Below are 26,234 nucleotides of genomic sequence, written 5' to 3'. Positions count from 1 at the left end.
TTTTTTTCTAAAAATCTTTTTATAGTTCAGGAATAGGACACTGCTTTCTACCTAAAGTGCTACTAAACCCATGAGCCTGCATTCACTATATTTGGTCTCCTACAGTACACAGAACATATAAATGCAATAATTTGAGTAAATACTGCTAAATACCTTTTCTCATCAGCAGTATATGGCAGTCTTGTGACTTCTGTCAGTGCCTGGTTAAAGCTTGAAGGAGGAGTTTTCATACTGCACTGGCTGTCCTATCAGGATACAGGACCCTTGACAATCTGTCTGGCCCTGTGCTGATCACATGCACTTTCCCAAGAAAAAACCTTTCCAGCAATACACACCATACTGAATGTGTGCAGCCTGACTCCATTTACTCGGTCTTATCCAGACCTATTTTGGAGTCAGTGGAAGAAGAGGAGGATCTGTGCATACAGGATCAAGCAGCTTTTTTTTACATAATGCAAAGGATTAACCCTGTATGTTCCACAGTGAGTATAACAAGCCTGCTTTACTACATATACAGACTGATTTTACTGTTGTGGGTTTAGTAACACTTTAATAGTCCTGCTTTTCTGTTCCTCCCGGACAATGCAGGTCTTTTATTTTGCTCAGAAAGTTTTAACTAAGTGATGCTAAATACTATATTGTGCCAATTTAGCCTGTTATACCAAGAACAACTCAAATGTTCATACCTCAACTTTGATTTAGATATTTTTTATGGCATTTACTAACCAAGATGTGTCTTCATTAGGTTATGATTTCTGCTCAGATGGACATAATTGTGTGGAATATTCAGTCTGCAAAAACCTGGTCGACAAAAGTGTCTGCATCTGCCGTGATGGTTTCCGGTCTCTTAGAGAAGACAATGCCTACTGTGAAGGTACAGTTGCTGCATGCTAACATAATACATGTATAATGATTGCCGTGGTGCAAACTGCACTGATGTACTGTACAGTAACCCTTATCAACCAATCAAAAATCTGCCACATTAAGTCTTGCTATGCTATGCTATGACCATATTGCTATGGGCGGGTGCAAATTAAAAAAACGCTTTATTAAAAAAAATGCCTCTACTTTACGGACTTGAACTGTAAAGTTTAAACTTTCATAAAACATTAAGTGCTTATTTAGAAACTTCAGTGTATTGGGTGTTCATATTATTCATTGGAATTGCTTAAAATGTTGCACATTCATTTTTTCATTTTTCATTTTAAAAGGATATTTAATTGCAGGAATAGAATACTACATACCTAATAGAAGGAAATAATTAATTGCATGTGGTATTTAAGTAGGGATTGAGGCATGTGGTAATGATGGAATGTGTACTGTTTAAGGAATGGGGTCCCCCCCCCCAAAATCCCTACTAGACTCTTATCCGTGCATGCAGCCCAGCAGGTCAGGAAAGAGAGGGGACAGGTAAGCGCCCCCCCCTCTCTCCTGAACCATACCAGGCCACATGCCCTCAATATAGGGAGTGCTTATCCCCATGCAGTATTTTAGTAGTAGTTTTTTGTGAATGCCAAAAATCTTTTGGAAAAACACGGAGGGAAGGGAAAGAGGAAAAAGAAGGGAATTTAAGGTAATAGCAAAAGAAGATGTTATATTATACATTAAGATGGAAAAGTATGAGTTATTGAAAAAGCTATGTATATTTTTGCAAATTCCTGAATAAAAAGTTGATATTTACCACATTTTCTAAGCTGTTCCATATCGCTTCATGAATGGGGCCTAATGTTCCAACCCTTGTCTCACCCTTTTCCTCTGCTTTCTTTTTTGTTTTACATTTTTTTTTTATGCTGTTTGGGCAAGTACACTCCCCTTGTTTCTTGCTGTACTAATACTATGGAACTTTCAGTAAATGTGACAGCTATAAAAAAAAGGAATAATGCAAGAGTCTTTTTTTTTTTTTTAAATATCACTGGAGATTTGTTGTTACACATTTAAAGGCAATAAAAGTGTAAATGCTGTATATCAAAGAAAACATTTAAAATACAAAAAATCACACACACACAATAGACAAAGTAATATTCATGGTGCTTGCTATAACAATGCTGTATCATGTTGAGAGCAGTATTGACAATGAGGTGCAAAGCTCAGTTTGAAAGGGCTTCAGCAATTTTTTTTTATTTTTTCCCACTCAAAAAAAATAAAAATAAAGGTATAGTAAAATTCTGCTTAATTTGAACATAACACGGAACCCCACTGAAGTCTATGGAAGTTGAATCATATTTCTTCTGTTTTTTTTCAAGGCCAGTTTGCATTTGTTTTTTTATTAAAATCATGACATGGGTAGCTGGAATATGGGGAAAATGTATCAATGCAAAACGTTTAAAAAACCAATCAGCAGGGAACAGTTTTTTTTGGTTTTTTTTTTCACTAATAGACCTACTATTAGAGAGCAATTAATGATTTTCCAGCTATTAAAACTTAGGGATATTAAAAAATCGACTTCCCACCTTTCTGATAAACTTGGTATGTTAAACAGCAGGACAATGGTCAACCTTGTAAATAACATTTGTGGTATATTTGGTTCCCCAGTGCATTTAGTGTTTTTATAGGGTTCTTGCGGTTTGTGAAATGTTAACCTAATTATGCATAGTAATCTGTAGTCAACAGTAGATAACTGTACAGTGCATGTCAATGAGTCAAAGTATTGATTTGTGGACAAAAATTTTGTAAATACAAAATATAATGGCTTTAGGCTCCATTCACATGTCAGCGTATGGATCGCGGCCTCTATTCCGCCCGCGATCCGGAGATTATTGCAAATCGCGGGACGCCTGTGCGTTGCCCGTGATTTGCAATAGCCCCCCAAACGCTGAGCGATGTTGCTGCGATTTCCGCCTGCGGAATCGCGGTAACATCGCGCAAAAAAAATCGCGGGACGCAATACACTCCAAAGAAGCTCTTGTACTTTTTTGGGCGTAATGCGTCCCGCGATTTTTTTGTGCGCAATGTTACGGCGATTCGGCAGGCGGAAATTGCGGCAACATCGCTCAGCGTTTGGGGGGCTATTGCAAATCACGGGCAACGCACAGGCGTCCCGCGATTTGCAATAATCTCCGGATCGCGGGTGGAATCGCGCCGCGATTCATACGCTGACATGTGAACGGAGCCTAAGGTTCTTTTTATTTACTTTTTTTTAAGTTTGTGTTTAAACAGAGGCTTTGTGTAAATGGACCTTTATAGGGACATCTATTTTGATAATTGTAAAGAGTTCTGTAGGACATTTTGCACACGGCACACAGATGTAGAAGCCCATTTCGGTAGCAGGGACCATCACATAAATGATCACAAGATTGCGGTATGGATGGGGAACTTCTTATGACTGAAAGAGGCTGGAATGGGGGATTTACATTCATGCAAAAAATTCAGATTTGGACTTTGGTCCAAATATGGACAGGAATTTAATATCCCTCTGACAATAAAATCCTCTAAATAAAATCAAGGGGGATATCCTGCGCTTAAATAGTGAATAAAAAAGTATATGATAAATTAACATAAAACAAGGTAGCAGCTAGAACACTGGATTCGTAGTAATCCCATTCATATTGTGTGTCAAGTAGTGCAGCGCTATGAACAGCAAAATTAATTGTGCTTAAAAAGTTAATAAATTAATATACAATTGACAACAAGGCAATATAATAAAATAAATCAATTGCACTAAAACAAAAGTCCATTCGGCATATATAGATGGTGGAGAGTCCACTAGAGGGTGAAGATCCCAAGATGTGAAAGAGCAATGGAAATAAAACAGTCACCCGTGCGGATAGGCAAGATGGCAGCTTACCGCAATGAGTGGGCCTCCAAATTAATGGATGGGCCACTAAGAGCATAAGGTAATAACTCCTATGGACTGGGTTCTCTCCTCTGCATGAACGGACCAAGTATCACTAGACTGCATCAAACCCTCACTCGCTCATAGATCCAGACACGACTCCAATATGTATGGCAATATGTGGAGGATAAAAGCAGTCATAGCGTAATCCCGTTTGGCGGTATAAAAACAGCTTTATTCAAGGTTCTACTTACATGGCAGTAGATCAACACAAGCGAATAACACATAAAAAGCGGCGTCCCGCTATGATCATTACAAAGCCGGCGTCTTGGGGGCGTGGCAAGCGCGATGTCCGGAACCTCCCGACCGGTTTCGTCAGAGTGACGTCGTCAGGGGCGTGGTTACCGGACATCGCGGTCACGCCTTACAAATACCCCATACAAGAATCACATCCGGAACTTCGTCTAATCACGGACGAGAAGGGCGGAAGTGACGAATCTGACCCTTGGCCATTAAGGGCGGAAGTGCACTTATAAAAACAATAGCGTCGAGGAGGACATAGAATTCAAAACGGAATACTTAATTAGCCATCCTCGATCAAGCTAATCAAATAAGGGCAGCAATACTTACTTCGACAGATAATATAAAAAATAAACAATAAACATGGTGTTATATGAAAAAAACCAGGATTAAATGCATATATTGATCACCGATGTCAGTAAGCGCCATCTAGTGGCCAAATAGTATATAGTCAAAAAAAACAAATACATTTGACTTGATGGAAAAAGAGAAAAAATATTAATAAGGCCAAAAGGCAGATTGCAGCACTTTTCCCTTATAGTACATAACTCTACATATCAGCCTGACAATGGTCTCTAGCAGGTCAGCAAAAGCAAGAGATATAAAAACTTAAAAAAAGATTTTACCACATAGTAACAAAAAAAATGAAGAATTCATATTCATACATGAATGTTGAGTGGGATAGAGCATGATTATACTTTTCCCATCTCAGCAGCAATTAACTGTTATTGATAAAACTGTTAATGTCCCACTCAACATTCAAACCATGAGGGACATAGGTTTTCAAAATATAAATCCACCGCGTCTCAGCGCGGGATAACTCCCTTTTAGCATTTGCCCCTCGCCAATTTGGAGTGAATTTGTCAAAAGCCACAAAAAGCGTATTACGGGGGTCTTTATGTCGGCAGTGGTCAAAATGTTTCGACACGCTATGGCCAGGGAACGCTTTACGTATATTTGCCACATGTTCCCCCATACGGATTTGCATGTTTCTCAGGGTTCGTCCAATGTATTGTTTCCCGCATTTACATTGAAGTAGATACACTACATTTTGTGTTGAACAAGTTATGAAGGATTTAATTGGATACTCTCTCCCGGTGACATGGGACCTGATTTTCTCAATTTTTCTACCTTTAAACACATTAAGAGCACAGATGTTGCATCTCTTACACGGGTAGAACCCTTTTAGCTCCGGGAGGAACATGGGCCGCTCCGGTCTTTCTATAACATTGTGGGCCACCTGGTGTCGTAGTGATGGAGCCCCTCTAAAAATGACATTAGGTCGGTCTGGAAGGGCCGGACCTAGTACTCTGTCATTTTTGATGACAGACCAATGTTTCTGCATGATTCTCTTGACCTCATAATGTTGTGTACTAAAAGAGGTCACAAAACAATTTTTGAAAGGTCGATTATCGTTGTTTCTAATACGTGGGGCAAGTAAAACAGACCTATCCATGTCCGCCACTTCCCTGATGGTCTTATCTAGGGAATCGGCCTGGTAACCCTTATCCAGAAATTTGTTCTTAAGCTGTGAGGCTTGTGTAAGAAAAATATCCAAATGAGTACAATTCCGTCGCAGCCTCATGAATTGTCCTTTTGGGACAGCCTGTAACCATGATTTGTGGTGACAGCTGTCCACTGGGATGAAGCTATTGCGATCGGTTTGTTTAAAGAAGGTGGAAGTGACCAACCTATCCTCCTCGACCACCAGATTTAAATCTAGAAAATTAATACTGGTTGTACTACTGGTACAGTCAAGTTTGATACCTCTATTGTTCTCATTTAGTGTGGACATGAACAGGTCAAGGGAACATTGGTCACCATCCCAAAGGAGGAGGATGTCGTCCATGTATCAAACTTGACTGTACCAGTAGTACAACCAGTATTAATTTTCTAGATTTAAATCTGGTGGTCGAGGAGGATAGGTTGGTCACTTCCACCTTCTTTAAACAAACCGATCGCAATAGCTTCATCCCAGTGGACAGCTGTCACCACAAATCATGGTTACAGGCTGTCCCAAAAGGACAATTCATGAGGCTGCGACGGAATTGTACTCATTTGGATATTTTTCTTACACAAGCCTCACAGCTTAAGAACAAATTTCTGGATAAGGGTTACCAGGCCGATTCCCTAGATAAGACCATCAGGGAAGTGGCGGACATGGATAGGTCTGTTTTACTTGCCCCACGTATTAGAAACAACGATAATCGACCTTTCAAAAATTGTTTTGTGACCTCTTTTAGTACACAACATTATGAGGTCAAGAGAATCATGCAGAAACATTGGTCTGTCATCAAAAATGACAGAGTACTAGGTCCGGCCCTTCCAGACCGACCTAATGTCATTTTTAGAGGGGCTCCATCACTACGACACCAGGTGGCCCACAATGTTATAGAAAGACCGGAGCGGCCCATGTTCCTCCCGGAGCTAAAAGGGTTCTACCCGTGTAAGAGATGCAACATCTGTGCTCTTAATGTGTTTAAAGGTAGAAAAATTGAGAAAATCAGGTCCCATGTCACCGGGAGAGAGTATCCAATTAAATCCTTCATAACTTGTTCAACACAAAATGTAGTGTATCTACTTCAATGTAAATGCGGGAAACAATACATTGGACGAACCCTGAGAAACATGCAAATCCGTATGGGGGAACATGTGGCAAATATACGTAAAGCGTTCCCTGGCCATAGCGTGTCGAAACATTTTGACCACTGCCGACATAAAGACCCCCGTAATACGCTTTTTGTGGCTTTTGACAAATTCACTCCAAATTGGCGAGGGGCAAATGCTAAAAGGGAGTTATCCCGCGCTGAGACGCGGTGGATTTATATTTTGAAAACCTATGTCCCTCATGGTTTGAATGTTGAGTGGGACATTAACAGTTTTATCAATAACAGTTAATTGCTGCTGAGATGGGAAAAGTATAATCATGCTCTATCCCACTCAACATTCATGTATGAATATGAATTCTTCATTTTTTTTGTTACTATGTGGTAAAATCTTTTTTTAAGTTTTTATATCTCTTGCTTTTGCTGACCTGCTAGAGACCATTGTCAGGCTGATATGTAGAGTTATGTACTATAAGGGAAAAGTGCTGCAATCTGCCTTTTGGCCTTATTAATATTTTTTCTCTTTTTCCATCAAGTCAAATGTATTTGTTTTTTTTTTGACTATATACTATTTGGCCACTAGATGGCGCTTACTGACATCGGTGATCAATATATGCATTTAATCCTGTTTTTTTTCATATAACACCATGTTTATTGTTTATTTTTTATATTATCTGTCGAAGTAAGTATTGCTGCCCTTATTTGATTAGCTTGATCGAGGATGGCTAATTAAGTATTCCGTTTTGAATTCTATGTCCTCCTCGACGCTATTGTTTTTATAAGTGCACTTCCGCCCTTAATGGCCAAGGGTCAGATTCGTCACTTCCGCCCTTCTCGTCCGTGATTAGACGAAGTTCCGGATGTGATTCTTGTATGGGGTATTTGTAAGGCGTGACCGCGATGTCCGGTAACCACGCCCCTGACGACGTCACTCTGACGAAACCGGTCGGGAGGTTCCGGACATCGCGCTTGCCACGCCCCCAAGACGCCGGCTTTGTAATGATCATAGCGGGACGCCGCTTTTTATGTGTTATTCGCTTGTGTTGATCTACTGCCATGTAAGTAGAACCTTGAATAAAGCTGTTTTTATACCGCCAAACGGGATTACGCTATGACTGCTTTTATCCTCCACATATTGCCATACATATTGGAGTCGTGTCTGGATCTATGAGCGAGTGAGGGTTTGATGCAGTCTAGTGATACTTGGTCCGTTCATGCAGAGGAGAGAACCCAGTCCATAGGAGTTATTACCTTATGCTCTTAGTGGCCCATCCATTAATTTGGAGGCCCACTCATTGCGGTAAGCTGCCATCTTGCCTATCCGCACGGGTGACTGTTTTATTTCCATTGCTCTTTCACATCTTGGGATCTTCACCCTCTAGTGGACTCTCCACCATCTATATATGCCGAATGGACTTTTGTTTTAGTGCAATTGATTTATTTTATTATATTGCCTTGTTGTCAATTGTATATTAATTTATTAACTTTTTAAGCACAATTAATTTTGCTGTTCATAGCGCTGCACTACTTGACACACAATAAAATCCTCTAAACAAAGGGTATTGACTTTTGTCCTTGAAGCAATGAAATTTCCCTAGTTTTATCTCTTTAATTACCTCCATAATACTTTTAAACTCTGATTTCTTAACTTTCACACTAAAGTGTGTGAAGAAAAAAGTATCCGTGTTCTTTAAATAGTTGTATTTTATTGTTCCTCGTAACTCTGCAGAGAAATGTGTGTTTCAGAACCAATCTCAGAATCTTTTAAAGCATGAAGAAGGTATCTAAAGAATCCCAAAAGCCTGCATCTTTAATGACTTAAGTTAGTCAATCAAGGACATCACCTAAACCTTTTGCATTAATCAATGCCAAACCTTGTACGGTTCTCTACTAATAACCTAGTGCATACAGTAAATTCACAGAAAATGCGTATTCTAAAGAGTTAAATATTTTTGTTTTTGGGAATAGATGTCCTTTAAAGTGGTTGTAAACCCCACTCATGAAATACATTCTATCTATAGTGTTTACTTCTCTCTCTCCAAAGCTCTAAATGCAATTTCTCTCTGGTGCTTTGTTCTTTTGTTATCAGCAAAAGTCACTTCTGAGAAGTTCTCTAAAATAACATGAGCTTAAAATTTGTGTCGGGGAGGTAGCTTAGAGGGAGATGAACAGGGAGCTTGTCTATTCAGAATGCAGTTGTGCATTTTCCTTTGTTCCTCTGCATATGTGGAGGGGGGGGGGGTGTCCCTCTACCTCCAAAGTCCAGTCTCCGCACCCATCCCTAAGTACTTCTGAAAGATGAAGAAAAGTTTTTAACACAATCTGCACTTTTCAAAGGGCGTAGAAAGGGGAAGACCGCAGATATACAAGTAAAACATATGTAGGAGGATTTGTTTCATCTCTGTGCATCATCTGAGGCTGTTCACTTCACTGGGTATATGTGAGGGTTTACATCCACTTTCTGTCAACAATGGATATCAGCCAAGTGCTTGGTAATATTTAACATTTATTAATTTTTTTATGCTATTCAAAAAACCTGGGTTAGAATAAAACAGTTTAGATAATAAATAAATATTTATGTTTTACAAAATATTGAGAACAGAAATCAATTTTTTTCACATTTTACATGAAAGATAAGTAATGGGGGGTTTGTTTTCAAATAGACGCTTTGATGATTCCTTGAAGTGGAGAGTTATCAAATATTTTGGGAAAATGAGTTGCTGCCTATTAGGATAGTGTACTCTGGCATGTGTGTGTAATAGAGGCCAGGAGATCAGTGATAGAAATGCATTTATAGAGTCGAGAAATCTTCTACCTTATGCAGGATTTGATGGAAATAATAGTGATTCTGCTACTGTGCTACTAAATGGTGTACTGAAATGTTATATCCATGTTTACTTTGATTGATGGGTCTTTCACAGCAGAGAAATGAGAATGACATTTATAATATCATCTGTGCTTGTATTTCAAAAATGTATTCCAATAATATTTGAAAACAAGTATATGTGATTAAATGTAATGAAATATGACTTGACAGTGACTCTTTAGGATGATTCACAAGTTCTGCAATTGCTGAACAATTTACCAGAGGTAACTGAAGGTGTTTTACCATTAAAGCTTAAAACCCCTTTATGCACATTAAGTGACCTGCATAGCTATTAGACCAGCCCGCATTCCCACTGTGATCATTACTAGATAACATGAGTTTAAGTTCTGTGGCCTGTAATTTGTATTGCATTTGATTACAATGAGCATCGTTATTTCTTTGAGTGACTGGCACATTGTTAGGTGGCCATAGATGTTAAAGGACAGTCGGCTCATTCTTGCACAAATTTATTTATAAACCTATGAGTTTGTATCACAGGTTGCGTGAGCTTGAATATGCCTATGCTGGTGGGAGGGAAGTTAGTGCAGATATTTTAAATGCGGTCTTATATTATGGAGCCGTTATTAACCTAAAGAACTTCCAAGTGATTTGCCTTCCAAAAAGGGTCAGTTCAGGATGTCCTGACGTCTGAAGCGCTTTGCTTATGCCCATAGATATGAGGACCATAGCTCCCAACTGTCCCTGATTTAGAACACAGTCCCCCTGATCCTATTTGCTCCTCATTTGTCCCTCACTTTGGTCTAGCCTATATAGTTTAACCACTTGCCGACCGCCCCACGCAGATTTACTGTGGCAGGGCGGCTCGGCTGCGAATAATCTGGTAGATCTACGTGATTTATGTGCATGCAGTCTCAGCAGCTTGCGTGCCCTGCCGAGACCACGCAGAGGGAGGAGTGGCGGCGATCGCCGCCGACCTCCCACGATCATCACAATAACTGACAGAAGACCCGCCTGCTTATGTAAACAAAGCAGGCGGGTCTTCTGCCACACAGGGAGAGATTTTCAGCTAAGCTGAAACCCCGATCTCTCTGTGCTGTCACAGAACCCTTCCCCCCCACAATCAGTAAACATTATTAGGCATACATTAACCTCTTTGATCACCCCCAGTGTTAACCCCTTCCCTACCAGTGTCATTTATACAGTTTTAGTACATAATATTTAGCACTAATTACTGTATTAATGTCACTGGTCCCCAAAAAGTGTCAAAAATGTCAGTTAGGGGTCTGATCTGTCCGCCGCAATGTCACAGTTTCGCTAAAAAATCCCTGTTTACCGCCATTACTAATAAAAAAATTAAAGAAATTATAAGTCCAAAAATCTATCCCGTAGTTTGTAAATGCTATAACTTTTGCGCAAACCAATTAAAATACGCTTTTTGGGATTTTTTTTTACCAAAAATATGTAGCATAATACAAATTGGCCTTATCTGATATAAAAAAAAAATGTTTTATTTTTTTATTGGGAATGTTTTAGAGCAGAAGGTAAAAAATATTGTTTTTTTTTTTCAAAATGGTCACTCTTTTTTTTGTTTATAGCAAAAATCTAAAAACCAAAGAGGTGATTAAATACCACCAAAATTGTATTTTGGTACAGCGCCGCATGACCGCGCAATTTTTAGTTAAAGTAACGCAGTGCCGAATTGCAAAAAATGGCCTGGTCATTAAGGGGGTAAAAGCTTCCGGAGTTGAAGTGGTTAAATAAATTGCTGCATTGGTAAATTCCAAAAGCCAGTATAAAGAAATGGTAGTGGTAAAAAAGCACTTGTGAGTTTAACCAATCATTTTTTCTTCTAGAATTGTCCTTTTAAGGGGGAGTAACTGGGTGCATACTATGCCTACATACTTAGGTGTCCCTCATTCCTATCTCAGAAAGTTGGGAGGTATGGAGGACTGTTCCCCGATTCAGCCAAAGTCTTGTCCTAATGCTGATCCTTTCCATGACTAAGGACATTTTCTGTAAAGGCTTAATTTTTTAGCATGCTGACACTTAAACTTACAGTCAAGGCCACAGCACTTAGAGGTGTTTCTGCTGGGGAAAAAAAATTAAAAGTAAGCAGCTACAAATACTGTAGCTGTTGACTTTTAATATATAGACACTTACCTGTCCAGGGAAACCAGCAGTGAATCCTGTCTGATTCACAGCCAGTTTCTTACTGCACATGCGCGCTTTCTAATTGGCCCGGTGGCAGAGGAAGGAGTAGGGGGGCCGAACTTCAGAGGGACGGTGCCACGGCTCTGTCTCCCTAAAGTGAAGAAGGGTACCTGTCAAAAACGGGTACCCATCCCCATCCCCCCCCCCCGAAAGGTGCCAAATGTTGCACTGGAGGGGGCGGAAGCAAATGATTGGAAGTTCCACTTTTGGGTGGAACTCTGCTTTAAAACTGATTTTCAGCTTTTAGTGAAATATAAATAGTTTGTTTTGACCCAACTTTGGTGTCAGTGGAAGCTTTGCATTCATTTTTCGAATGCAAGTCTCCTTGTAAAAGGCTTGATTTTTGTCCTGGGTGGAAGTAGGTGCAGCAGGTTTTCCAGGCCTGTGGCCTGATGTGGGTCTGCCATTGGTACCGGTTACCCCTCCAGCAGTGGCGGCCGGTGTACTGAGGGCGCAGGGGCGCTGCCCCCCATCCATGCATCCGGCCCCCTAATCTACATGCAGGGGTGCTGGACGCATGGAGTTCAATGGGGCTTTTTTTTGGCATCACCTGATTAGAGCCAGAGGCTCTAATAGGTCGAGGCAAAGGGTGGACCCGGGGCGCAGAGCAGTGCGTCCCGAGCTCACCCATTGTGTGACAATAGCAAATGAAAATTCGCTATTGTCACACCGATCCACCTCCTGGCCAATCAGGAAGCGCGTCCGATACGTGCTTCCTGATTGGCCGCAAGGAAAACCCCATGCCATTGGCCGAGGAGGAGGCGGGAGCGGGAGGACTGGAGGAGACGCGCCGACGGGACCGAGGAGAGAGAGACTGATGAGAAGCCGCCCACCGCGTTGCTGCTCCAGGTAAGTAAGGGGGCACGCACGCTGATCTCTGCATTGGGGGAATGGTATGCTGGTCACTGCATTGAAGGGGGCATGCACGCTGATCTCTGCATTGGGGGAATGGTATGCTGGTCACTGCATTGGGGGAATGTATGCTGGTCACTGCATTGGGGGCATGTATGTTGGTCACTGCATTGGGGGCATGTATGCTGGTCACTGCATTGGGGCCATGTATGCTGGTCACTGCATTGGGGGAATGTATGCTGGTCACTGCATTGGGGGCATGTATGCTGGTCACTGCATTGGGGGCATGTATGCTGGTCACTGCATTGGGGGCATGTATGCTGGTCACTGCATTGGGGGCATGTATGCTGGTCACTGCATTGGGGGCATGTATGCTGGTCACTGCATTGGGGAATGTATGCTGGTCACTGCATTGGGGGCATGTATGCTGGTCACTGCATTGGGGGCATGTATGCTGGTCACTGCATTGGGGGAATGTATGCTGGTCACTGCACTGGGGGAATGTATGCTGGTCACTGCATTGGGGGAATGTATGCTGGTCACTGCATTGGGGGAATGTATGCTGGTCACTGCATTGGGGGAATGTATGCTGGTCACTGCATTGAAGGGGGCATGTATGCTGGTCTCTGCATTGAAGAGAGCATGTACGCTGGTCTCTGCATTGAAGGGGGCATGTACAGTGGTCACTGCATTGAAAGGGGGCATGTACGCTGGTCACTGCATTGAAAGGGGGCATGTACGCTGGTCACTGCATTGAAGGGGGCATGTACGCTGGTCACTGCATTGAAGGGGGCATGTACGCTGGTCACTGCATTGAAAGGGGGCATGTACGCTGGTCACTGTGCATTGAAGGAGGCATGTACGCTGGTCACTGTGCATTGAAGGGGGCATGTACGCTGGTCACTGTGCATTGAAAGGGGGCACGCTGGTCACTGTGCATTGAAAGGGGGCACGCTGGTCACTGTGCATTGAAAGGGGGCACGCTGGTCTCTTTGCATTGAAATGGGGCACGCTGGTCTCTCTGCATTGAAAGGGGGCACACTATACCTTAATTACTGAAGGCCCCTTTCACACTTTTGAGACCTCAAAAGTCACGCAATTTTTTACAGCGTTTTTTGCCGCAAAGCAATGCCTATTACATTTTTCTGTTTGCGCACCCCCCCCCCCCCCCCCAACAAAAAAAAATTTTGAGCACCAGCCGCCACTGCCCTCCAGCCCTTGTGAGCTGCGGCCCTGGGTGTGAGCACTGAGACATTGACAACTCCGGCATCTTTGTTTTGTGGTTTTATTGTATTTAAGGGGATGGGAGAAGGGAATGAGTGGGATACTCCTTTAGGCTCAACTAGATACACTTGTGGGACTTTTCTGGCAAAAATGCCTATTAGTCTTGATGCCAGCCGACGCTGGATACATTGGGGGAATGTATGCTGGTCACTGCACTGATTTTAAGACATACTTCACTATGGATGTCAATATATCTTTTTGAGCATACTGGGAGCATTGGAGCATTCATGAGGAAGCAGTGGATGCCAGAGATACCTAAATCTCTAATAGTAGATACCAGCATAATTACAAGCCTACAAGACACTAAGGAAATCCAGCACCCCTATTCCAGGGTATATACCAGCTAAAGCGCCTTTTAACCACTTTACCACCGGAGGATTTTGCTGTCTTATGTCCAGGCCACTTTTTGCGATTCGGCACTGTGCGACTTTAACTGACAATTGCGCGGTCATGCAACGCCGTACCCAAACGAAATTTATGTCCTTTTTTTCCCATAAACAGAGCTTTCTTTTGGTGGTATTTGATCACCTCTGCGCTTTTAATTTTTTGCGATATTAATAAAAAAATGCGACATCTTTGAAAAAATAACAATATTTTTCTACTTTGACAGTTAAAAAATATCCAATGTATTCAATTTTTGCCATATATTTAGGCCAAAATGTATTTAGCTACATGTCTTTGACAAAACAATTCTCAATGAGCGTATTTTTAACCGATTTAAGACCGGAAGATTTTACCCCCTTCCTGACCAAGCCGTATTTTGCGATTCGGCACTGCGTTATTTTAACAGACAATTGCGCGGTCGTGCGATACTGTACCCAAATTTAATTTATGTCATTTTTTCCCCACAAATAGAGCTTTCTTTTGGTGGTATTTGATCACCTGTGCGATTTTTTTACTTTTTGCGCTATATCCAAAAAGAGCGACAATTTTGAAAAAAATAACAACATTTTTCACATTTTTTTATATGAAATTCCCCCCCAAAAAAATGTAAAAATCAAAATTTTTTAACTTTTTTTGCCTTTTTTTGTTTTCTGCTACATATTTTTGGTAAAAAAAATTGCAATAAGCGTATTTTGATTGGTTTGCGCAAAAGTTATCGCAGCTACTAACTACGGGAAATTTATGTCATTTTTATTGTTTTTTTTTAAACTAGTAATGGCGGTGATCTGGCGGCGATCTGCGATTTTTTATTTTTGTGGGACTGCGACATTGCGGCAGACAGATTGGACCCTTGACTGACATTTTTGACACTTTTGGGGGTACCAGTGACATTACTACAGTAATCAGTGCTATAAATATGCACTGTTACTGTAAAAATGACACTGGCAGGGAAGGGGTTAATTTTTATTGGTCACAAGGGGAGGAGTCCAGCGACATAGGTCTACGTCGCTGGATGATAACGAGCCACATTGCCGCAGTAGCAGCAATGTGAGCGGTCGTAAAGTGGTTAATGGTGCAATGTGAGGTGAGCGGCCATTGCACTCAAATTGTTTTTGCTCACTTCGGATCACATCACTGGAACTTCCCAAAATTGCTTTTAAAGAGAAATCACTAACTGTCACTTTATTTTATCTGAGCACATGAACTCTTTTTGATCACCAACAGTCACTTCAATATTTGCACAAGGACTTGATTTATTTATATATTTATTCACATAATTCTCTACGTATTTATTCATCTTTTATTGAGAGAAAAAGAGTCAAGATATTTCACCATCGCGGATTTTCAACACTTACCTGCACTCTTTTATATATGAACTATTGATATTTAATTATGGTATGATTTATTCACTATTTATATTATATTTATGAATTTATATATTGGTTTAGGCACTTAGATTTATATTGGAACACGCGGATTCATCACTCTTCATATTTTTATTTACCATCTTCTGATACCATCTTAGTGATTATTTGTTTTTGGATTGGTTTAGTGATCATTTGTTTTTTTGGATTGGAGGCAGATATTCACATTGTCTTGCGACCTTGATCACATGATGCGATAGTTTGGCTGTTTTTATATTGTTATATTTTACTCCAATTGTAGAGGGGAGCTTTTGGTCTTATATGTCCCAGGCTTACTAGTGATAACGCAAGTCAAAACTTTATTGTTCTTATTTCATCCATACGTTTTTATTCAGGATTTTTATGGCATGATGCAGTCAGCTCTCTTAGAGCTTTTGAGATTCCACTCCATTAGCGCCGATTTATTTCTTGCTTAATATTAGTTTTTCAAAAACGCTATTTTTTTTTTTTTTTAAATACACTTAAATGAATTTTAATGCACACAAACACAATATAATACCCAATTGTTTGTTAAAATATAAAACATGGTATTACACGCAGTAAATGGATACCTACTATGCCAAGCTTTAAAATTGTGCACGATCATGGAATGAGGCCAAACTACGGTATTTAAATATATGCATAGGCAATGCTTTAAAAGCCTTTACAGGTTTTACGGTTTAGAGTTCGAGTTCTGGTGCTAGAATTTTTGCTGTCGCTCTGACTTTCCCGGCTATTCCTATACATGTGTGGTGCTGTTTCTGTTTTATGTATGTGTATGGGACCTGCATATGTGTTTGCCCTTGCATGCGAGCGTGGTGGGATGGGGGTGCTTTACATTTTTTTTTTTTCCATTTTATTTATTTTTTTTAACCCTTTTTTACATTTTTTTTTTTTTAAATCACGCGCACATGTAAACATCCCTTGTGAAAAAGATAAGCAGTGACTGGTACTCTTTACTGACACACACCTGGGGTCTATTAGACTGCAGATGTCTCTCCTGCCCTTTAAAAGCATCTGATCACACCAAGATCTGTTTTGAATAGATGCTTTCCCAAGTCAAAAGCGGCTTTGTTTACATCCGGTAAAACCAGACGTGCCAAAATACTCATTGCTTATGGTTTACTATACCATAGAAGTGATTAGGGGTGTTCTAGTCCCTGATCAACTCTGGTAAGCCAACCAAATCGCTGGTTTTAGTTCTAGGCTCCCTGGTGAGATGGGAGAGCCCAGAGAAGGGTGGTGGGGGGCTCCCTCCACCACCTGTAAAAGCAATCAAATGGCTTTTGTCTTTTGCAAAAGATTGCCTTTGCAAAAAACTATCGCCCGCAGAAAAAAGGAACAGCGGGATAATGCCTGTAGCTGCTGGCATCCTCCCGGTATAACACTTCAGGACCGGTTAATGTAAAAAATTTTTGCCAGTTTGAAGTGGATAGTGAATTTTCTCTAAAAGCTTGACATTTAGAGAAATGTGGTGATATAATACTGTAAAATAACGTAAGAACGTAATCTGATATTCATCACCTACCTTATTAAGTTATACCATTGCAGGCTTTTGGAGAAAAAAAAAAAAACACTGTGCCAAATAAGAAGTAGTAAAGTCTTGATATTTAGAGGATTATGCCAAATTGACAATAGAGTACAGTATTTTGGCCTTTATTTCATTAACTTTGCTGTCTTTAGTAAATTGTATAAAGTTGTAGATGCAGCATCATATTCTGTAGGAAACCAAACTTAATTTCATGCTGGGTAAATTATAAACGGAAGCAGTCAATGTTCAGTTAAAAAACACTTAAGAGAAGAAAATAGACCCCTCATATTGACTCCAAATTGCCTAAGTTTTGGCTTGTCTGTTCCAAAGAAAGGCTGAACAAAAGTAGATGACAAATTGCCTTTTATATACAAATGTTGAAAGGAAACAAATGGGCTTGACTAATTACAGTATATGTGGGGAACTGGGGATATAGAGATTTCTGAAAGTAGCAGTTTTAAAGCAATGTACCTGTTCTGTTTGATATAAAAAGCCATCAGTGTCAAGGCATCAGTCATTTAGAACAAAGCTGAATCCCTTAATGTACATTCTGTAAAAATATTTTCATCATTACTGTAGGTTTTCTTTACTTTTTTTAAATCTAATGAGTGACATGTAATATTAAAAGGTTGAACTTAAACCATATTGCCAGCTACTTTCCAAATAAAGCCCTGCTATAAATGCAATTATTTTTTTTCTAACACAATGTTCTGCTTACTAACATTGTTTATTCCTTTAATTTCATACATGAATAAGTATGACTGAAGTGCTTAATGAAATAGGCTTTCAGAATGAGAGTACATAGAGTGCATATCTTTATCTGTAAGGGTCTTTGTAAAGCTGCAAAAGACGGATACCAGCCTATGACAATGAAAATACACTTTCCACTGAGTGTTATCTTGGTAAATAGTTTTTGTAGCAACTTATGATAATGTAGGCCTATATGGACATGCACAAGCCCTTGAAAACCCAGGATTTGTAGAAATATCAGAAGGGCTAAGACGTATGACGGGAAACTATCAGGGAGGGAGACAATAGCTTTTCTATTTGTATCACAGAGATTTTATATATATGTATATATATGTGTATGTGTATATATATATATATATATATATATATATATATGTATGTGTGTATATATGTATATATATATATATATATATATATATATATAGGTGGTCCCCGGGTGTCCTGGTCCAACTTACAAACGACTCCTACTTAAAAATGAATGGAGACAACAGGAAGGGAGGATAAATCTACCCCTAGGAAGGGAAATTCACTCCTGTAAGAGTTCTCATGGAAAAAGGTGTCTCCACTGAAGCTTTATCACCATTCCTTGTTTCCACACACATTTTTCAAAATCCAATTGTCATAGGGACAGAAAGTGAGGCGAAATCTTCTGAACAGGGGCACAGACAGCAAAACAAATGTTACAGGGGTGTTAACCATTCCCTATGCTATCCAAAAAGTTAAAAAATTATTATTTTGGCTGGAGCTACACTTAAAAATGTACCTGTTCTGACTTATAAATTTAACTTAAGAACTAACCTACAGACCCCATGTTGTTTGTAACCCGGGGACCACCTGTATATATAACATCATTTTTTTTTTTTTTTTTTTTTTTTAGCATGGATAATCTTAAAATGAAATTTAAAGTTGAACTTCAGACAAAACAAATATTGGCTAAAACAAGAGGCATCTTTATTCTTGAATCTTGATGTGCTTTGATTCAGTATGGAACAAAGCTAATGTTTTTTTGGCCTCTGATTGGTCTTGTATCCGCCCCGTGCAGTCTGCTGGCAGTCTGTAATGGCTGGACCTACTGGGTCCCACCCACAGTTTTAATCTCTGCAGAAGCTATATGCAGCACAGTTATGATGTCACTGCTAATTTCACTATATATATATATATATGTGTATATATATATATTTTATGTAGTGTATATATATATATATATTTTATTTAGTGTATGTATACACTACATTACCAAAAGTATTGGGACACCTGCCTTTACACGCACATTAACTTTAATGGCATCCCAGTCTTAGTCCACAGGGTTCAATTATGAGTTGACCCAGTCTTAGTCCGTAGGGTTCAATTATGAGTTGACCCAGTCTTAGTCCGTAGGGTTCAATTATGAGTTGACCCAGTCTTAGTCCGTAGGGTTCAATTATGAGTTGACCCAGTCTTAGTCCGTAGGGTTCAATTATGAGTTGACCCAGTCTTAGTCCATAGGGTTCAATATTGAGTTGACCCAGTCTTAGTCCATAGGGTTCAATATTGAGTTGACCAACCCTTTGTAGCTATAACAGCTTCCACTCTTCTGGGAAGGCTGTCAGCAAGGTTTAGGTCTGTGTCTTTGGGAATTTTGACCATTCTTCCAGAAGCACATTTGTGAGGTCAGGCTCCAGTGTGGATGAGAAGGCCTGGATCGCAGTCTGCTCTCAAATTCATCCCAAAGGGTGTTTTATCGAGAATATGGTGAGGTTGTTTTTTCAGGGGTTGGGCTTGGCACCTTTAATTGCAGTGAAGGGAACACTTTTAAGGCCTCAGCATAGACATTTTGGAAAATTTCATGCTCCCAACTTTGTAGAAACAGTTTGGGAATGGCCCCTTCCTGTTCCAACATGACTGCGCACCAGTGCACAAACATAGTTACATAGTTAGTGAGGTTGAAAAATGACATCAGTTCATCCAGTTCAACCTATGATGTGTGTGTGTGTATGTTTGCTGTTAACCGTACATTGTATACCCCTGTATGTTGTGGTCTTTAAGGTGCCCATCTAATAGTTTTTTTAAACTATGGATGCTCCCTGCTAATACAACTGTTTGCGGAAGAGAATTCCACAAACAAGGTCCATAAAGACATGGATGAGCGAGTTTGGGATGGAGGAACTTACATGACCTGCACAGAGTCCTGACCTCAACCCGATAGAACACTTTTGGGATGAATTAGTGTGGAGACTGCGAGCCAGGCCTTCTCATCCACATCAGTACCTTACCTCACAAATGCGCTTCTTGAAGAATGGTCTAACATTATCAGACACACACTCCTAAACCTTGTGGACAGCCTTCCCAGAAGAGTTGAAGCTGTAGTATAGCTGAAAAGGGTGGGTCAACTCAATATTAAGCCCTATAGACGAAGACTGGGATGCCATTAACCACTTTACCACTGAGTACTTGAATAGTACTGCAGCAAAGTGGCACGATCCCGTCTGATGACATAGACCTACGTCGCCAGACTCCTCCCCTGTAGGCGGCGCTCGCGCGCCGCCGGAGGCGCGCTCCCGCTTTTTTCATTCACAGCGGGAGTCGGGCCAGGGGAGGAGCAGCGGCGATCGCCGCTGCTCTGCCCCGATCGTCGGGGATCTAGTGTGGAGATCCGCCCGCCTGTGTAAACACAAGCGGGCGGATCTCCTCAGTGACAGGGAGTGACAGATCGGAGACATCCGATCTGTCCCTGTCTCACACAGTCACCTCCCCCCCCCCACACGTCAGTAAGCACCAGGCATACATTAACACCTCCCTCTCCAATAAAATTAACCCCTTCCCTGCCAGTGTCATTTTCACAGTAACAGTGCATATTTATAGCACTGATTACTGCAGTAATGTCACTGGTACCCCCAAAAGTGTCAAAAATGTCAGTCAAGGGTCCGATCTGTCCGCCGCAATGTCGCAGTCCCGCAAAAAAAATCGCAGATCGCCGCCATTACTCGTTAAAAAAAAAAAAAAAAAATAACATAAATCTTTCCCTTTGTTAGTAAACGCAATAACTTTTGCGCAAACCAATCAAAATACGCTTATTGCGATTTTTTTTTTTTTACCAAACATGGGTAGCAGAAAACAAATTGGCCAAAAATTTAAAAAAAAATTGGTTTTTACATCTTTTTTGGGGGGAATTTCATATAAAAAAATGTTAAAAATATTGTTATTTTTTCAAAATAAACGCTTTTTTTTGTTTATAGCGCAAAAAGTAAAAATCGCACAGGTGATCAAATACCACCAAAAGAAAGCTCTGTTTATGGGAAAAAAAGGACGTCAATTTAGTTTGGGTATGGCGTCGCACGACCGTGCAATTGTCAGTTAAAGTCGCACAGCGCCGAATCGCAAAAAGTGGCCCAGACGTAAGACAGCAAAATGCTCTAGTGGTAAAGTGGTTAAAGTTCATGTGTGTGTAAAGACAGGCATACCAATACCTTTGGTAATATAGTGTATACATGCCTGGAGTTACAACTGAACTCCAAGAAACATACACAACTGTTTTTTTTCTGGCATGTGATCAGTATACCACGGCCAGAGAGTACAGCCAGTGCCTTGTTTTTCCACTGCAATAGTAGCACAGCTAGGTCAATAACTTGTGACAGCCTGAAGGGGAAATGGCACACCGAAGAATCATTGTGACTTTACTAATACTGTGGGTTTTCCCTGTTTACTCTATAAATGGGCGCTGCATCATAGTCTGTAAAGCTTTTAGTATTACTACTGTCCTGCTATGCAAGGGATTAAAGAATACTTGTACCAAGCATGGTAAAATGTCTTGTCACATCAGGGACATACCGACCAGAAACAATGGTTCCCTATGTGTCCCATTCATACTGTAACGCCACCTAAAGCTGCACAAAAATGCAGTCGTGCTGCATTTTATTGCAGTGCACCAGTTTGAATCGCATTGTAATGTCAGCCAGCGCACCGCACAGCATTGCAGTGAATGAAGTGTACATTTCGTACACTTTAAATAAAGCTTTTCCAAAACATAAAAATAGGAATGATGCAGTGCGCGTAATTGTGCGCCATACTGCCCCATAGTGCAGCCGACATAGTGTGAATTAGCCCCTCTTCTTAAAGTATAAATAAAGGAATTTAATTTAGGTTTACATAGAGTTTAGCGGGATTTGATCACCTTTCCATTTTTATTGTTGCCTGTGTTTCTGGTAGGAAGATTCACCCTCTTTGTTCTGTTTACAATTCTCCTCAAAGGTGAAAGTAAAAAAAATAAAAAAATATGGGTTGCCACCAGAACAGCAAATGAAGGGATTTCTTCCAAAGGGGAAAAAGACACTAGTTCTGGTAACTCTGTTGACAACCATGGATTTTCTCCCCCACTTTGGTTTTGGCTGTGGACTTTGGAAGTGAAAAGAAATATAACGGGACACAGATGGCATAAAAAAAATAAAAACGGACTGGATTACTATGTTCAAAAAAAATAAAATAAATAAAAAATGTTTTTCTAATAGTTCTACTATAATTGATCTTTATATATCTAGCTAGAGTTCTTGTTGAATTTGAATTTAATCTGTGAAAACTGCAGGATTCTCCCTCCTGATGTTTGTAATAGCAATACAAGCACTGGTTACTGTATACAGTAAAACCTTGGATTGAGAGTAACTTGGTGTGAGAGCGTTTTCCATTTTGCAAGACCAGCAATTTTTTTTTTAAATGTTGACTTGATAAACAAGCAATGTTTTTATCTACAAGAAGCGCCATGTCACAACTGAGTATAATCGAGTGTAGCAATATGGTTACATTTAATGAACATACAACCTTTAGCAACTCACATGGTTGATGATTAAAACAGGCACATCTAAGGATGCCGGCATCCGGGATAAAGCTGTCCACATAGACCATCTTCTGCACCGCCATCTACGTCATTCCTTCCACACTGCGCTCCACCAGTGCTTTAAGCCTCACTTTCAGATCGCTCTACTGCAGGGTAGTCTTCCCGGTCACGACTCCAGATTGATGGTGGGATAGCTGGTAGTGTGGAGGAGGGTCTAATTGGGCAGCTTTATCCCAGATGCCTGCATACTTAGATGTGCCTCTTTTATTCCTCAACCATGTGAGTTGCTAAGTGTTGAACCTTCATTAAATGTAACCATATTGCTAACTTAAAGGGGTCTGTCTTCTCTTGTATACACTGTAGCTCCTGCTGGATTTTGTTTATATTCTCCTTGTAGAGGCTGCCTATGTGTGGATGGACATTTTATGGTTACACAACTTATCACATTGCTATAACCTTTTTATATGGATTATAAACTGAAGGATTTATGAATAAATGGTTGTGGAATGAATCATCTGAGTTTCCATTATTTCTTATGGGGAAATTAACTTTGATATAAGAGTGCTTTGGATTACATGGCTTGTTTCCGGAACTAATTATGCTCGCAAACCAAGAATATATGACAATTAAATATAAGCTTATTTGAAAAATCTCCTTTCATGTTGAAAGACCTCATTTGGAATATGCAGTTCAGTTTTAGGCACCAGTTCACAAAAAGGATATTCAGGAACTGGAGAAAGTGCAGAGAAGGGCAACCAAATTGATAAGAGGCATGGAGGAGCTCAGCTATGAGGATAGATTAGAGGAACTGTATTGTCTCTTGAGAAGAGGAGATTAAGGGGGAATATGATGAACATGTACAGTATAAATACTTAAGTGGTCCATGTGTTGAGTTATTCGCTTTAAGGTCATCGCAGAGGACAAGGGGCACTCTCTACATCTGCAGGAAAGGAGATTTTATCTCCAAATATGGAAAGGCTTCTTCACAGTAAGAGCTGTGAAAATGTGGCATAGACTCAATCAAGATGTGGTTCTGGCCAGCTCAGTAGTTTGTTTTAAAAAGTTCTGGATTCTTTCCTAAATGTACATAACTGGGTACTAACATTTATAGGTAAAGTTGATCCAGGGATCATCCGATTGCCTCTTTGGCAGGGATCAGGAAGGAATTTTTGCCTCTGCTGGAGCAAATTTAGATCATGCTTTGCTGGGGTTTTTTGTCTTCCTATGGATCAACAGTGGGTATAGGATTGTGTATATGGGATTGTATATCCCCCCCCCCCTTTTTATTGATTGAACTACACGGACTGTCTTTATCCAACCAGACTAACTATTTAAATATGTTGTGAGTGCTGCCTGTCTATCTCATGGTACCTTGCTGCCTGCAAGCTGTTATTCGTGTACTGACTCCACCTCCTAAAGATCAGAAGGCAGGCTCTGTGAAATGTGTGCCAACTCACAAGGCATAGTGATTGTGTCACAGAATTCAAGGAAGTAAATGTGTGGGGATCACGAAGTAAGCTTACAGACTTCAAGATTGTTTAGAATTATAGGAGAAGGCAAGAAATAATTGAAATAAAATCTGGAAACAAATATGATTTTACATTTTGACCATACATGGTTTTAATTTGAACTTTAATTCCTTTGGCAGTAACTCCACTTTTTAGACCAAGTTACATGGTACATCTATATTTTGGGTATGTCATGGTGCCAAGCTGATCCCCCCCCCTTCTCCCCCATAGCAGATGTCGCTTAATTTTGCATGACTGCAGGAGTGCCATGTCATCCATTCACAGTGATCTGTGAATGAATAATCTCGAAGTCCCATTTGCAACTGCAGCTGATGGACTTGTAGTTCTCAGTAGAAGTGCATGAATACTGCGCTCATAATTCATTGACATGTCTTCCAGCACAGTAATTGAAAGCTCTAACCCAGTACAGATATAGAGCTGAAGGAAGCGTCTGCAGGTGCCTGTGCATTGTATCTATAATCTAGTGATCATGGTAAGAATGCTTTGCCGGTTCTTTTGCAAAAAAAAAAAAAAAAGTGCAAATTTTTTCTGCAAATATATGTGCATTTATTATTTTTTATGGGAAAGGTGGACTTGGCCTTTAGTCCTTTATATGCGGATTTATTTTTTGTACTCTTATGTATGAAATCTCAAATATCCTTGTAGAAAACTTAATTGAAAAGTCAGCATTCATATTACACTGCTGGTTCTGTTTTGTAAAAATGTAATCATAAACCTGACTATGAATCTAATTACACGAGAACAGTTGTTTACTCTTGTACAGGAACGCGACAGAAGAGTAGATTGACTTGGAAATAGATAGTTTTGCCTCCTGGATATTATCTTATTATGTCCAATGACAAAAACCTAGCAAGGTAGATAAATCCCAAGTGTTATATATAACAGCTGTTTTCATATTTTTCCTCTGTGTCAAGTTTCTTCTTTTAATTAGAAATGTCTTCACTTTGAATTTATGTGAGTTGCGGAAGTCAGGGACAGTGGCGGTAATAGTGTGCAGCCTGTTACAATGGTGAAAAATGACTTGGTTGATGATCATACATTTTAAATTGTTCTGGAAAAAGACCTCCATGGCAACTGCCTAGAAATTGGATAATGATGGGAACAGGGAACATTCAAAATGAAGCATGACACATTTTCTTTGTGATTGGAGCAGAATGCAGTTGGTATGGCATTGTCTGTCAGGTTATTATTTTGTGGTTCCTGAATCTTCAGTAACACTAAAATTTAATGGGGACGGACCTGCCTTAACTCTAGGTTCTGACTGCAAATAAATGAGTAGTGTGCTTTTTTAAATTGGACATCCAATAAGATTAAAGCTTTCAAATTCAAACACATTTAGAGGACATGACCTAATAATTTATTTTTTAATGAACCTGAAATTTTAATTGAATACATCACGTAGCCAGTGGAATTTTACAAATTAATTCTGTAACTAAAATGCAGATCATCCTATGTATTGTGTGAAATACATTTTTTAATTTGTTGGCACTAAGCCCTGCAAGCCAGTAAAAAGCATCATTTTAATTTCAATGAAGAAAAAAAATGGGTTTCTGTTTTAAGTATTTCAGTACACATTCACATTTTTAGAGCATTTTTATCATTACCGAACTCTTCTCTCTAGATATTATACAATACTTTATCAAGCTATGTTAGTAAGTAGTATGTTAGCAAGTTGTACGTGTTTAAATTTTTTTGAGTATTTTTGCTAAAAACATTTAATTTTGATCTATATTGTGAACGCAAATCAGTTTTCACTTGAAATAAAATGCCTGGATACCACTTTGTTAGTCTGGTTGAACATTCCTTAAGAGGCAATCGAATTTTCCCTGGATCAACTACCCTTGGTGCTATTACCTATAAACATTAGTATCCAAGTATATGTTGTGCATTAGGAAAGAATCTAGGCCTTTTTTCCCACATTTTCACAATTCTTACTGTGAAGAAGCCTTTTTCTATTTGGAGGTTAAATCTTTCTCTC

At 39.9% G+C, this 26,234-nt stretch overlaps 1 protein-coding gene across 1 annotated transcript in view; it reads left to right on the top strand.

The window, feature by feature from the left end:
- The window catches only part of NELL2 (neural EGFL like 2), a 450,032-nt gene that overhangs the window by 259,140 nt on the left and 164,658 nt on the right, over nt 1–26,234 (top strand). The window contains exon 12 of the mRNA XM_082256070.1: nt 746–874. Within this exon, the coding sequence (XP_082112196.1) occupies nt 746–874 (129 nt within the window). The remainder of the gene's footprint in view (nt 1–745; nt 875–26,234) is intronic.

The sequence above is a fragment of the Pelophylax lessonae genome, assembly GCF_965119305.1.
Source record: "Pelophylax lessonae genome assembly, chromosome: 4".
In the NCBI taxonomy this organism is placed as follows: Eukaryota; Metazoa; Chordata; class Amphibia; order Anura; family Ranidae; genus Pelophylax; species Pelophylax lessonae.
The sequence above is the reverse complement of the archived record's forward strand: the minus strand, read 5'-3'. Positions and strand labels throughout refer to the sequence as shown.